The sequence below is a fragment of the Aspergillus neoniger genome, assembly GCF_003184625.1.
Source record: "Aspergillus neoniger CBS 115656 unplaced genomic scaffold BO87scaffold_32, whole genome shotgun sequence".
NCBI classification, from domain to species: domain Eukaryota; kingdom Fungi; phylum Ascomycota; class Eurotiomycetes; order Eurotiales; family Aspergillaceae; genus Aspergillus; species Aspergillus neoniger.
The window spans coordinates 94,988-108,385 of record NW_020291160.1 but is presented as its reverse complement, the minus strand read 5'-3'; the positions used below and the strand labels follow the sequence as shown (position 1 = coordinate 108,385).

Below are 13,398 nucleotides of genomic sequence, written 5' to 3'. Positions count from 1 at the left end.
TTATGCGGTTACCACAAACGCGTTCATCATCGGCTGCATTGCTAATCCCACCATTTAGAAGCATATACTGCAGTGGTGCTCCTTTCTGTATTTACCAGAGCAGTTTGATGACGAGCCATATCCTGATTGTGGTATACACTCTGTATATCGAAAGGTCGATACGGCTGTGCTTGAGATGACAGAAAAAGCCAGAGCTTCTGTCCCGTTTCAAGTGTCAGATAGATGAGGGCACACGATTTGGTCAAGAGGATGGTTATTTCTGATATGGAAGAGGGCTGTATCTTGGCAGCTGCCAGCTTGGTTGTTAGTGCTTTGCTTTCTTCAACGGCTTTTCTAATGAAGGAATGGACTAGTTCTGCGAATTATAGAGTAAGTTTGTTTACATGGAAAACTTAGGAAGCTTTGGATTGACGGCTAATTTTTTAGTCTTTCATTGTCGACAGGCACTCCTTTATCCGCTGCGGAGTATCAAAGCAAAAGTCAAAGAAATTATTAGTCGATTTAGGCTATGTCGCAACTGGATATATTTCCTTCTTCAGAGAAACTCATTTATTGAAGATATCGCGAAGAACGGACGACAAACCAGCCATTTCCACACTCTCTGGAAGGACTGTATCATTCACAAACGATATGAGAAACTGTGTGGTAACTATTACACCTGTGATACTCAACGATATGGGTACCATTATGCTGGACAAGTTCTGGGTTGGTGTTGCTATCATGTAGCCCAGGTCTTATACAACCTCTATCGGAATCCAAGCAACAACAATCCCGCACCGTGAGGGAATGTCAGACCGCTCTAACAGCTTGTTCAAGGTTCGAATGAGCTTACAAGAAAATGGGAGATGTTATTCTATTTTCCTTTAGTTATCGTTATATTTGACCACTTCCTTTCTCAAGGCTCAGATGTGACGATGCATAACGTCTTATCAAGAAAATATCTGGTTCAGAACTCCTGCCGCCGAACCTTCATCTAACCCACCATCGGATACACATCCACTTAAAGAATTTACTACGAAGTCACCCTCGTTATCTATGTGTCCACAGCATCACCGGGGAAGTATATCACCGGCGTGGCAGATAGCACGCCGAGGGCATCAGACCCAATGCCGTGGCCATGCGGTACAGAGTAATGAACTTCATTGGCCTGTTGAGACCTTGACATATCATTGTATATGCATTGCCTTGCAAATGTTGCAATGCCCACAGATGGGTATTACGAACGATTTCCTCGAGTGTGTCTCGGCTTGCTGTATCCCAATCTACTTTCAAATACCCAGAGGTGAACCTAACACGGAGAGAAAATCCAGGTTTCAGACAATTTGTTCTGGCGATTTGCGATAGCCATTTTTTTGAGACATGAGAACGCCAGATGCCTCACTACCTCCCTACAGATACCGATTTAAGCGATCCATCCTACGATTCAGGAACCTTCAGTCCTCTGATGAACAGCTCGATGGAGTGGCGACCAGAAACCGACAGCTCACTGCGGCTGCAAACCTCATATCTAAAACATCAGCAGTGGATCTAAAAGCATCGTGGTTCATGCCAAATTCTGGATTGGGCTCCGGAAAACAGGCCGTCAGCAGGGCAAATGGAGCAGACAGAGTGGGATGGTGCAAGCCGTGACTACCACGTCCTCGAGATTTTCCAGATTGCACTGCAGATAAATGAGCGAGTCAAGAGGCCTTGTCTATATTCTGACTGACATGTCATCACTGGCATCACTTCTGAAAATATCCGTGATCTTTTGAAAATTCACATCATTTGAGAAGCAATCTCCTACCATCAGGACAAGCGATTGACTGGGACGAACCCTAAAGTTCTTTAAACCCGCGAAAGCGCTTCGTCTTGTGTGTGATTGCAGAAGATTTACTCGCATCATGTTTGGATCGAACGTGCTATCATAATGAAGACAGGCACGATACAAACGTGGCTGACAGGGATATTGATATCAACGACGGTCTCTTTTGTTAATTAGACTAAATATCATTGCTCTTCGGTGACAATGATTAGTATAAATGGTGCCTCGACTAATTCACACTTGTCGGCAAATTGTTCTTGGGCTGAGTTGTTGGCAGAGACATGTTGGGCGAACCGCCCACTGCTAAGATCTCAAGGAAGAATCAACGCCTGGGTCAACTCTGATGCTGTGTCAAATAGGGTGGTCATATAAAGTTGGTTCAGACTCTTATTACATTGGGAAGATAGTCCACCGAAAGGTTGGAGCAAGCCCTTGTGCCCCTGGCTCCAGATTCCCCAAGAATAAGTTATCGATATAGGTGCTCAATTGTCGTTATTGGTTATGTGAGTTGTATTCGGCCCTCACAGAAATTTATCGATTCGGTGGCGTCGGCATGCATGCAACATCCAGATGTCGATAGATGACGAGGACAACCAGGCCGGATTTTGAATGCAGCGGACGGGCATACTGGCCAGTGCTAGTTTTGTGGTTTGCTACATTTTCTATTCTATGTACCGTCCAAGCCACCTGGATAATCACCCGATTATTCTGGAGTTGTCGTGGACCCTTCAATGTCAAAGTGCAACAAAACAATTCCTAATCAATGGTTTCGAGACTATGATGGTTCAATCTACTTCAGATGCACGATACTAATCACCACGCCGAAATGTCCAAAATCTTCGGAGCGATGACGTGTGGTAAAGAGGATATAATGGGAACCCTATGAGCATGGCATATTGCCAAGGGAGAACAACTAGAATAGAGAAGAAGAGTGCAAAGCGACGCTAATATTGCCGTCAAGGAAACAGGATGTTATTTGAGAGGAATTACAGTTATGAAGGGACGCACAGATGAAAAGAAGTTGTCAATAACGCATTCAATCGGTAAACTCGAATGTGCCCGGCCGCAGCCATTACAGATTACCGTTCAGCCACAGAAAGTTGAAGAGAGCGAGTCAGAGGATACTGAGAATCCGAAGTCTGCAAATTGCGCAGAGAAGGAACCCGCACAGCCTCCTCCTCAGTATCGCCTATAGAGATCTGCCATGATGCTGCCAAAGAAGCATGACCTCTGTTGGGCCCGCATCGACCAAATAATAATTATTACGGATTCTTTCGCCGAATGCGTTTACGATAGTCCTTTGCTTATTCCATTACCGGAACGCCAACAGATCATGCCGCATATTTTTAGTGGCGAATGACCATGAGTCGCCTTTTAAAATCTACATTCCAGAAATTGCGTATATCTAGGCATACGAACAATGTTTGAATGCGAAAAAGTAGCGCCCGTGATTTCTGTTTCTCCTTCTTTACTGCTTTCCTCTACGAGAAGATCTTCGTATAGGCAGGCACTTTCCGGACGAAGGAGAGGTACTGTCTACACACACTAGTGAAGGGCAATCTGCAGTATATTACTTCACACTGATGTAGAAAAAGGGATATTGGACAACTGTCTAAGGATTGTCCGATGAGCTAGGATGTTGCACGGGTATCGTATTTGAGATACTTGGTACGTACCGACAAGGCGTAATGGATAACTCGCAATACTTCAATGCAGGCCAGATTATGCAGACTTATATCCAACTCTTCGAACCCCAATGCGCTCTTTATGGCAAAGCATGAGATGCAGTAAGACAGTCACGGGCCACAAAGCTACCCGCTACCGAACTTATTGATGCGGAAGATGAGACACGATATGAAATATCGATATCGTATTGTCATTAGACAGACTTATGGGTTCACACATAGCCCATGTGCTGAGAAGACTTCAATTGGAATGGCACACGATGCTAGAGGACGCCCATGTGTCTGAGACAGGAAACGTTGACGAACACCACCCGAGCTAGCAGTGTCCAATAATTCTTTTGCCTATGGCTAGGGCGCACATTTCGACGCACTCAGTGCTGGAAAATGTTTACATCAACATGGAAAAGGGAAACTGATTCGAAAAGAGAAAGCGAACCGGTGAAGACGGATTCACGTCTTGCCCCTGGGTATCATATACCGGCGGGCGTAGTATTGACTCATGGATGATCTTTAAGCAATTATAATGAGGCTATGTTGAGAAATGCTTTGATGGGGTGGGAGGAATAAGTAGAAACCGTGGACTGGCATTAATCGATATAATAGTCTTGGCGATTCATATTAACCATTCTGTATCATGCTATCATAAGTAAGCCATCATAATCGTATCGTCCGTATCACAGCTCATGGTAGACTCAAAGCTCGTAAACTATCTTGTACGCCGAGATCTTCCCATCTCTGTACTCCTGGAATCCGTCCGCCACCGCGTCTAATCTCTTGAGCAATTTCGGCGTATTAGGCTTCAGTGTACCTTTCTCCAACCAGCCGGGTAACTTTTCGAATAACTGGCTAGTGAGCTCGTGGTCATCTTTCGATGCCTATATATTACCAAAGGATTCAGTCAGCTGTGTTTCATGCCGATATACATGATGCGGGGCACATCATATGATAGGAAGGATGGGAATACGCACGGGCCACTTGAACTCTCCGTAGCTATGATCTTTGAGGAAAGCAGTCCAAACCAACACATCCGTGACGCGCGTTCCTGGGACAACATTCTTCGTATTAGCCTTTCCAGGGCGCACGGTACACAAATTGCCAAGCCCGGGATGAAGCGCGCGTGAAGCTGTAGCGGAGGAAGTCGCGTTGCCGATGGTATCAAAGACATGGCGTAGACCCGGCGCCAGTCCCCGGATCTGCTCAGCAATATCTTTGTCTTTGTAGTCGAAGGCGTACTTGGCACCAGATGCGCAGACCAGGTTGAAGTGCTTGGGGCTGCATGTCGTCACTACTTCGAAGCCGCAGAGAGAGGCGAGTTGGATGGTGTATAGGCCGACGCTTGCTAAACTAAGTCAGTATTGTACTTGGTTCAGTGTCATGGGGACTTACAGCTACCACCCCATACCAGGATCCTGGTACCCTTGGATGGGTTACGATTGAGTGCAAGACAGCTTTTGGAAAATAGAGCTAGCCATGCTGTAGCTGCGGCGAGGGGAATAGTGCTGGCTTCTGCGCGCGAGATGTTGCTGTTGGTAGGTAGTTTAAATGAAATTCGTTCGTCTGCTAGACAATATTGGCTGTATGCGCCTAGACCTTTGATCTCTCCTGCATTGAGGAACGCGTCAGCGTAATTCCTCACGTGAATGCGGTGACTACATACCTCCCCAGACTAAGCCAGCAATAATATCGCCTTTGGCGAGTCGGGTAACCTCACTGCCTATCTCAATAACCTCGCCGACAAAGTCGCATCCGAGAACTGCGCCGTCGCCAAACGCGTTACTATCGAAGGATTGCACTATTGTGTGTGAGTGGGGTTGAATGCAGGACAGGTAGGATTGGATTGGGAGGTGAACTAACCATCGGTCGGATTTTGTGCGGCATGCGACACCTTGACCAACACTTGATTCGAGGCTAGAGATGGCAGGGAGACCTTTTCTTTGGACAGCTTGGGTGATTGGCCATCTGTCATGCGGACAACGAGCGCTGTGTTTGATGGGGTGGCCATTCTGGTGAGATGCCGGTCGGTATTCTGCGCTATTCCGAGTGCAGACCGAGTGGAAGGTTCTTGCCAGGTCAGTGCGAGGTCGTACTTGAAGTGTACTTTTTGCACAGTAGCTATTTAGAGGTATTTATAAAGGAGCGCGAGAGACTTGGTGAATGGGCTAACAGGCAAGGTGATTGATAAGCGCGCTAAAAGCGAAGCAACATGCGGGGAACGGAAATCCCCGGCGTCAGGAGATCCCCGGCCATTTCCCGACATACACTTCCGAGTGTTGGCATAGTCTCTAATCGGTAATATCCCACCGTTTGGATTGGTTATTCCATTTTTGACATCCGGCCTCAGCCGCGCTTTTGTATCAGTGGTTGCAGATAGCTCAATACACATTCCTGCACTCCCACTGAGCTATGTGCCACTCCATCCACCACGTCCAGCTGAGCCTCAATACCATCTGCCTTCCAACTGCTCTGCAACTGCTGTAGCGACTGCGATCGTCCCTGGTCCATCATCACTACCTCCCGCTTTCCCATCTTCTCGTTGCCACTGTCCTTCTCGGATGCCTTTTCCGCAGCCATTCGTTGGGCCATCATTTTTTTCGCCCACTCCCAGAACTCCTTTCCCCCATGGACCTTCACGTCTTGACTTCCAATGACTAGCTGAACCTGCACGTTCCTCATCATATCCTTGTCTAGCCCTTTACCGAACACCTCCTGAAAATTAGCAATCCCACTTGGCCATGCCAGTTGCTCATCAAGCATCGTGACCTTGCCCGGGGCACCGACGCTCACGGCCGCTAGTCGCTCCGGGTGCACGTAGAGAAACCGATGCGCAAATTGCCCTCCACCAGAAAACCCCGCTAAGAAGACCTTCTCTGTGTCAATTCCAGGCCATACTGTAGCCACTTCATCTAGAATTGCCAGAAGCGCAAGATCGGAGCGCAGTGTCGCTGAACGCAGCACCTTGTATGAGTCGAGATCATTCGGTCCATCGATGTTCGCGGGGAAAAGCGGGGCGAGGATGGCACAGGGTGTCGATTCCGCAAAGAAGGCCTGCTCAGGTCGGATGGAGGTTTTGCGGCTTGTGCCGTGGATATTGACCAGCAAGGGAAGCTTGGCTTTGTCGTAAGGGCTGGATTTAGAGACGCGGTTGGGGTCTGGATTATAATGTGTGGGAGGGATGTACAGAGTGTAGGACACGCGCGGTTCAGCTGCCAGAGTGCGCTGGGGGATGTGTCCGACGAGGAACGCCGACTTGAGGAATTGTGGCGGTACTTCGGGAGTGGTAAGAGGTATATTCATGATTGCGCGACTCTGTTGCAAATATTCCCTCGGGTGTGGTCGAAATGCTCCAAAATGGATGTTCTTGGACACTGGTATATAATCTGACGGTCGGAAAGAACGGGATGCCGATATGCCGACAACAAGAACTGTTGGGCCGTAAGCGCTAAGGACAACGTTTATTCCCCAAGGATGAGAACAGCAGATTGAAGTTTTATAGGGGCAAGCTGGATAGACAACCACTTGCAACCAGCAATAAACCTGTAGCGACGGCGTTCAACGTTGAGAGTTTATTCCGGGCCGTCAGCCGCATGCCCGATCTCAAGTGGTTGCGGAGACATGCGGAGGGTAAGTGGATCCAACAGACATTGGTACCAACAAAAGCGTTGAGAACATTCCCTTGCGGCCGATCTGACATTTCATCCCAAATGGGTGAGCGATCAAGCCAGATGAAGATGCTTATCAACTGGCGGGATGCTGACGATAGCTATTCCTCACACCTCGTTGTCTTCATCAGCTTCATCAGCAAATAGCGCCCATGTCTCTTCGTAAAGCTTGTGCCCATACTCTCAGTATGTTGCTTCAGCTTGTAGGATTCTGACAATATCATCCAGCTGTCAGTACACACCTGGGAAAATCTGAGGGATGGACGTGCTGGCCATGGCACACGTTGAGCAAACTTTAGTACCTCCGTTGCACGGTGCTCACCATGGGTTAGGGATCCCTGGTCATGGCTTGTCCGAGCTGGTAATTTGTGGTACTTTAGCCCATGAAGGATAGTGGAATGCATGGTGATAGGATCTTAAAGATAGAAGTATCATAGCTGGACATGATTGTTGGTAGAATTGGTCCGAGGAATCACCTGATCCGCAGGTGACCGAGTCACGCGAGGGCGACGATGCTTTCATCTATTCCCTCCTTCCTTCACTTGATCTCCGTCTCCGTCTACCCCGTCTTTGGCTTTCCATCGTTCGATAACAAAAATCGATTTTATGCCCCATGGCTATCCAACTACATATACTCCAAACCCAGTGTTTACCGGGTTCAATATTGGATTGCGATGGCTCGGATATTTGGGTCCCTACGAGGGGTGTTTCTCGATCTACCAAGGTCGCTTCTTAAGGACGAGTTTCCAATTAAGAAGCCGAATGAATTACATAGGGCTATGTCTTCCGATACACAACCAAACGATAGCTGACCAAGGCAAGTCTTGAAGAAATAGTTGCAGCCTAAAAATGAGCCCGTGCGGTGCTAGTTGGAGACGCGCAGGCATTCCTCTGGTTCCCCGCAACTTACGGAGAGCATCGGAGGAAGATACTGGTTTTCGACCTGTGGTACGCCTCTTTCAAAACTGGTTATATTTCATCTTCTATATTGCCCCTTAACTGGACAGCATGAGTGGACGACGAGAACGGTTTTAGCGTCATTAACGGCTAGCAGCATCTTACGATCTATTTGAGGGAGCGAAACACGTGCTACTCTGTCTTTCAGCACTGCCTATGACAGGCCGAACTAGCGTGGGTAGAACATGTCTCAGTTATCTTGGGTTCCACGGTCAATGAACGCTTGTGAGACATCAGGAACTGACTGAGTTTATGGCTGAGACAAGCTTTAGCCAAGCTTCGGGACGGCTTTCGGCATCGCATCCGGAGTTCCTAGCTGGTCCAAATTATGATTCATGGAAAGCTGACAAGGGGGTGCACGAGAAGTCAAGAACGTGGGTGAATCAGGCATGGCTTTGCTCAGTTCCCCCAATTGGTGTTAGGAGATCTTTGGCCCACTACGGTGAATGCTTACTTAGTACATCCCCCGGCTGCATATTCTTCCAGGGGTCATCTCGCTAACGGTGTGACCGGATTCGGGCGGGAACTTTAGAACACCAGAGAATCAGGGACATCTTCTGACCAGCTGATCCCGGGTGAGACATGGATAATTACTGAAGAATCATCGCCAATGAAGTCCGACGGCCAGACCCACCGTGAAAAAATGCAAGCCGTTCGGAATAGCGGCTGTTTTCGGCATAAAATATTTCCCCAGGAAGCGGACAACTCAATTTCGGCGCCCCGTTGATCTACGCAGGACCGAGACGAACACTCTGCGAAATAACATGGCGCAGGGGCTACATGCCATATCAGTCCATCTCCTACGCCGCTGTTTAGAATTAATTATTGATCACCGCTTTCTGATAACAAATGACGGAGACGCGCAATACCCCTGGGATGGCGCTGGTTAGTCTGTACTAGCGCAGGCACTAGCAAAGCTTGACCCAACAATGGCGCAGGAGAATCCTGCTGCCTAGCTCGGATTGGTCGCCCTCGGCAGGCGTGAAACAATTTCCCCAGCATGAAGACCTGCCATTCGTGCAGATTCGATCCAATTGCTCGGACGTACGATCACCGGGGAAGGTCACAATGAAGTACAAATGTCCCTGCGTAGCGGATATGGAGGGCTGCGAGCTCGCTTATGAGTTACTGTGATGAGACTCCCCCCCGGTGACCTGACCCAGATATGACCCGTCTCTACCATGGTATCGCCGAGCGCCATCAACATGTTATCTTCAGCGGGCCTCTCCAAGACATTTAGTGTACCCATAAAAGTGATACCACTCGTCATTGCCACTGTTCACCAATACTTTTCGGGTTAGTTGGTCCGTCCTACTCAAAAAATTTGTATGCGATTATCCAATTTCAATATGCTTAAGCGATATCTGCGGGCTTTCGGTCTGCTATCGTTTGGCTGTCGCCTTGTCCCACACGTTCCCCCTTTTGACCGGTCGGTTCGGGGAATAAATGACATGCGGGATTTTCCCTCAATATAATGCTGAACCCGCCGTTCCTTTGCTACTGAAACTACGCTGTTGTTTCATCTTTTCACTGTACCCAGTGTATTCTCCCCGGCAGTCCTTTTTGGCAGTCCTCTGCCACACCCCTTGACTGCGGCATAGCATTCTTGTTCGGACCCAATATGCGCCACATTCCTGCATGGTTCGTGGCCTGTCTGGCTGCGGCCACCGCCTCGGCCTCTGCCCCGACTTGCAGCACCGACAGCAAGTGTCCGGAAGATTACCCGTGCTGCTACAGTGAGCACACCATGCCTCGTAATTCACACATATCCTGACATATTATCTTCAAGGTGGACAATGTGGTGTAGGAACCTACTGCCTGGGAGGTTGCAACCCTCTTGAATCGTACTCGCTCGACAGCTGCACGCCCGAGCCCATCTGCAAGAACCAGACCTACTCGTTCACAAGCATGGACAATGCAGTCCTGTACGACCACTACCTTGGTAACGCGTCCGAATACGATTGGGTGTACAGCGGCTACCCCAAGATCAAGAATGATAGTCTGTGGTTGACGATGCCCAACGGCACTACGGGCAGTCTGTACTCCCTCAACCATTACATCTGGTATGGCAAGGTGTCGGCCAAGATCAAGAGCAGCCGGACGCAAGGTGTCGTGACGGGTTTCATTCTGATGTCGGATGATTCTGATGAGATCGACCTTGAATGGGTTGGATACAATCTGTCGAGCGCGCAGACCAACTTTTACTTCCAGGGTGTAGAAAACTGTATGTTCGCAGCTTGTCTTTCTGGTCTTTCAAACTGACAATTCCAGATACCAATGAAGTCAACGCCGCCGTGTCTAACGGCAACACCTTTGACGAATGGCACACCTACACCATCGACTGGAAGCCCGACGTGTTGGAATGGCTCATCGATGGCACCGTGATGCGCACACTGACCAAGAACTCCACCTACAACGCTACCTCGGGTGTCTACCAGTACCCCCAGACGCCGTCTCGGCTGGAGATGTCCATCTGGCCCGGTGGTTCGGAAGCCGAGGGACTGGGTACCATTGAATGGGCTGGTGGTCTGATCGACTGGGATAGCACGGATATTAAGGAGTACGGCTACTTCTACGCTCAGTACAAGGACATCACGATCGAGTGCTACCCTGCCCCGGCTGGAACTATCGACAAGGGGGACACTTCCTATGTGTACACCAGCGACAGCGGTCTGTCAGACACTATTGAACTCTCCGGCAACAGCACCGTTCTCTACAACTTGCAGGATACTGGCCTGAACATGACTGCTGGCACCAAGATGTCGGATTCGGCTACCGCCTCGGGATCCAGCTCCGGAGTCAGTAGCACCGGCGGGAGTAGCAGTGGAGACAGCAGCACGAAGAAGAGTGCCGCTTCTGGGTATGGCGAGCGCGTGATGGAGGGATCGGTCCTCGCGGCAGTCGGTGCCGTGGTTGCGCTGAGTCTGTCCTAGATGGGTGGTACACGGTTTCAAGTATGCACGTAGCACGCGAGATGCTTGATGTGGTATATATTTCTTCGGATCGATATTTGAAAGGTGTATGAGTATAGTGTACTTAATCATAATATTGAGTGTAAATGTACATATAACACTCGCACTGAACATACCATTGTCCTACAGCGGATTGAATCAACCTACGGCATGGCCAACTACATTATGTAAACACTCTAGAGATCCTGCTATATCCATCGATAAAGCTACCCTATGATACCACAGACAGACACAATCACACTCTGCCTCTCCCCACCACCCAGGAGAAGAGTCTACAGCTCAGCAGGTACCCCCATACAAGCAAGACACAAATTCCGCACCAGCCCAATCCCCAGAATAGCACACAGCAACACCCGCCAAGTCGACTCATCGCCGCTCTCCATCCATGCTTCCTCAAGCCCACAAAACCATTCACCCATCCTCATCCCCATCTCCACCCGCACCACCACCACCACCACCACCACAACAACAACACCAACCCACACCCCCCTCCTCCCCAATCCCCCTTTTACCCCTCTCCCTAGATCCCCCCTCTTCACCCTCCCAACCCACTCCTCAATAATACGAACAACAACCCCACTCCCCCCAAGCACAACCGGCACCCCACTCCCAGGATGCGTACTGGCCCCAACGAAAAACAACCCCTGAATACTCTCATGCTGAATCCTGGGCCTAAAGCACAACACATTGAGAAATGAATGCGAAAGACCGAGTATCGCCCCGCGATCCAGGTTGTATCTGTTTTTCCAGGTTAGTGGGGTTTCGATCCTTTCGCATACGATGTGTGGTTCGATGTCGTTGCCTGTGAGGTCGTGGATAGTGGAGAGGATCAGGGCGCGGATGGTTTGGGTGGTGGTGTGCCAGTAGGCGGTTGCGTTGTGGGGGTTTAATGGGGATGTTGATGATGAGGAGGAGGATGTTGTTGGGGAGGGAAGGTGAGGGACGGGGACTAGGACGACGATAGCGTCTGTGTTTGGTGGTGAAGCTGAGGGGTCGATTCTACTTGGGATGTGTAGGTATAATGAGGGATGTTCGGGGATTTGGTGGGTTTTGAAGATAGCGTCGAAGCTGGATTTATATTTTGATGAAGGGGGAAGGAATATATTGTGGGATTGGAGGTTCGGGAGGGTGGTGTCTAGCCCCCAGTAGAAGGAGATGCTGCTGCATGAGGTGGGTTTGTTTTGGAGGGATTCGCTGTAGGTGGTTTTCGGGAGGAGGTTGTTGTATGCGTAGGTTAGGTCCGCGTTGATGATTACGATGTCTGCGGGGAGGAATTTGCCGCTGGAGAGATGCACCCCCGTTACGTGCTTGTGGTCGTCGCTGAGGGCGATGGAGGTTACGGGCGTGTTGAGGATGTATGTGGTGTTGTGACGGATGCTGATTTTGACGAGGGCGTCGAGGATCTATATAACAGTTACTTGGAGTCACGGATAGGAGAAAGTTGATGGAAGGGGGAGGCACAGTTCTGAATCCACCAACGGGATACCATATCCCATCTGTTATTTCGGTATACTGTAGCAGAGAGTATGTCGCCGGAGCATCAAACGGGCTCATGCCCAGGTACATACTGGCGAATGTGAATGCCTGGCGGAGTTTATCGGAGTGAAAGTAGCGACTTGCACGAGTATAGATGCTCTCGAAGACGTGGAGTTTGGGTAAAGCTAGGAGGAGATCCCATCGGAGTAGACTCCAGATGGTTGCGAAGTTACGGTGCAAGATATGTTCACAGGACAAGGTATAGTGTCGACCGGATTCAACCAAGAATCGTAGGAATCCTTCGAACCCGTGAGGTCCTTCATAGGCTTCTATTTGTTCTTTCATCGATGGAATGTCAGTGGACAAGTCCATGTGGTCGTGGTCTGGGAACCAGATGCGGTAGCTAGGGTCGCATTTGCGGAGGGTGATGCCCTCATCGGAGATGGAGGTGTCTAGGTCTTGAAATATTTGGTGGAAGAAGGACGGCATGAGAAGGAGGGATGGGCCTTGGTCGAAGCGCTACAGATGTTAGTATCGCCTTGGGATATATCGAGGGACGCACATAGTCATTCTCTTGCATTAGAGAACAGCGTCCACCGATGTCTGCGTTCTTCTCCACCACTGTCACTTTGTAGCCCTTTTTGGCGAGGCGTGCTGCGACAGCGACGCCGCCGGCACCACCACCTGTTTGTTGAGTAGTTAGAGAAGGATGGAGAAGATGAGATGTGCTTCATACCGACTACTATGGCAGTGGGAGGCTCCATTTATCCAAGAGCAGGTGCTTTGGGAAGTGAATGAAGTTGTCTAGATTTTACGGCTTGGAGTTGATGTCATGCAGTAGCCAT

The 13,398-nt window shown here is 49.4% G+C and overlaps 4 protein-coding genes across 4 annotated transcripts; 1 reads left to right on the top strand and 3 right to left on the bottom strand.

The window, feature by feature from the left end:
* Positions 1–4,181: 4,181 nt before the first annotated feature.
* On the bottom strand, positions 4,182–5,491 carry BO87DRAFT_389655 (zinc-binding alcohol dehydrogenase family protein; the record flags this gene model as incomplete). Its single annotated transcript, XM_025624899.1, has 5 exons — positions 4,182–4,364; positions 4,458–4,828; positions 4,876–5,091; positions 5,147–5,281; positions 5,344–5,491. The coding sequence occupies 5 exons, from the start codon at positions 5,489–5,491 to the stop codon at positions 4,182–4,184; spliced, it is 1,053 nt and encodes a 350-aa protein (XP_025476412.1).
* Positions 5,492–5,660: 169 nt separating this feature from the next.
* BO87DRAFT_141736 (poly hydrolase) lies at positions 5,661–7,016 on the bottom strand. Its single transcript, XM_025618123.1, has one exon. It carries the CDS (start codon positions 6,781–6,783, stop codon positions 5,827–5,829), a length of 957 nt encoding a protein of 318 aa, XP_025476411.1. The 5' UTR covers positions 6,784–7,016; the 3' UTR covers positions 5,661–5,826.
* Positions 7,017–9,726: 2,710 nt separating this feature from the next.
* Positions 9,727–11,038, top strand: BO87DRAFT_399901 (cell wall glucanase; the record flags this gene model as incomplete). Its single annotated transcript, XM_025625482.1, has 3 exons — positions 9,727–9,841; positions 9,895–10,329; positions 10,377–11,038. 3 exons carry the CDS (start codon positions 9,727–9,729, stop codon positions 11,036–11,038), a joined length of 1,212 nt encoding a protein of 403 aa, XP_025476410.1.
* A 311-nt stretch (positions 11,039–11,349) lies between these two features.
* BO87DRAFT_444115 (phytoene desaturase family protein) lies at positions 11,350–13,328 on the bottom strand (the record flags this gene model as incomplete). Its single annotated transcript, XM_025628128.1, has 4 exons — positions 13,290–13,328; positions 13,116–13,237; positions 12,539–13,072; positions 11,350–12,480 (listed from the first exon to the last, which is right to left on the bottom strand). Exons 1-4 carry the CDS (start codon positions 13,315–13,317, stop codon positions 11,350–11,352), a joined length of 1,815 nt encoding a protein of 604 aa, XP_025476409.1. The 5' UTR covers positions 13,318–13,328.
* Between the last annotated feature and the right edge of the window lie 70 nt (positions 13,329–13,398).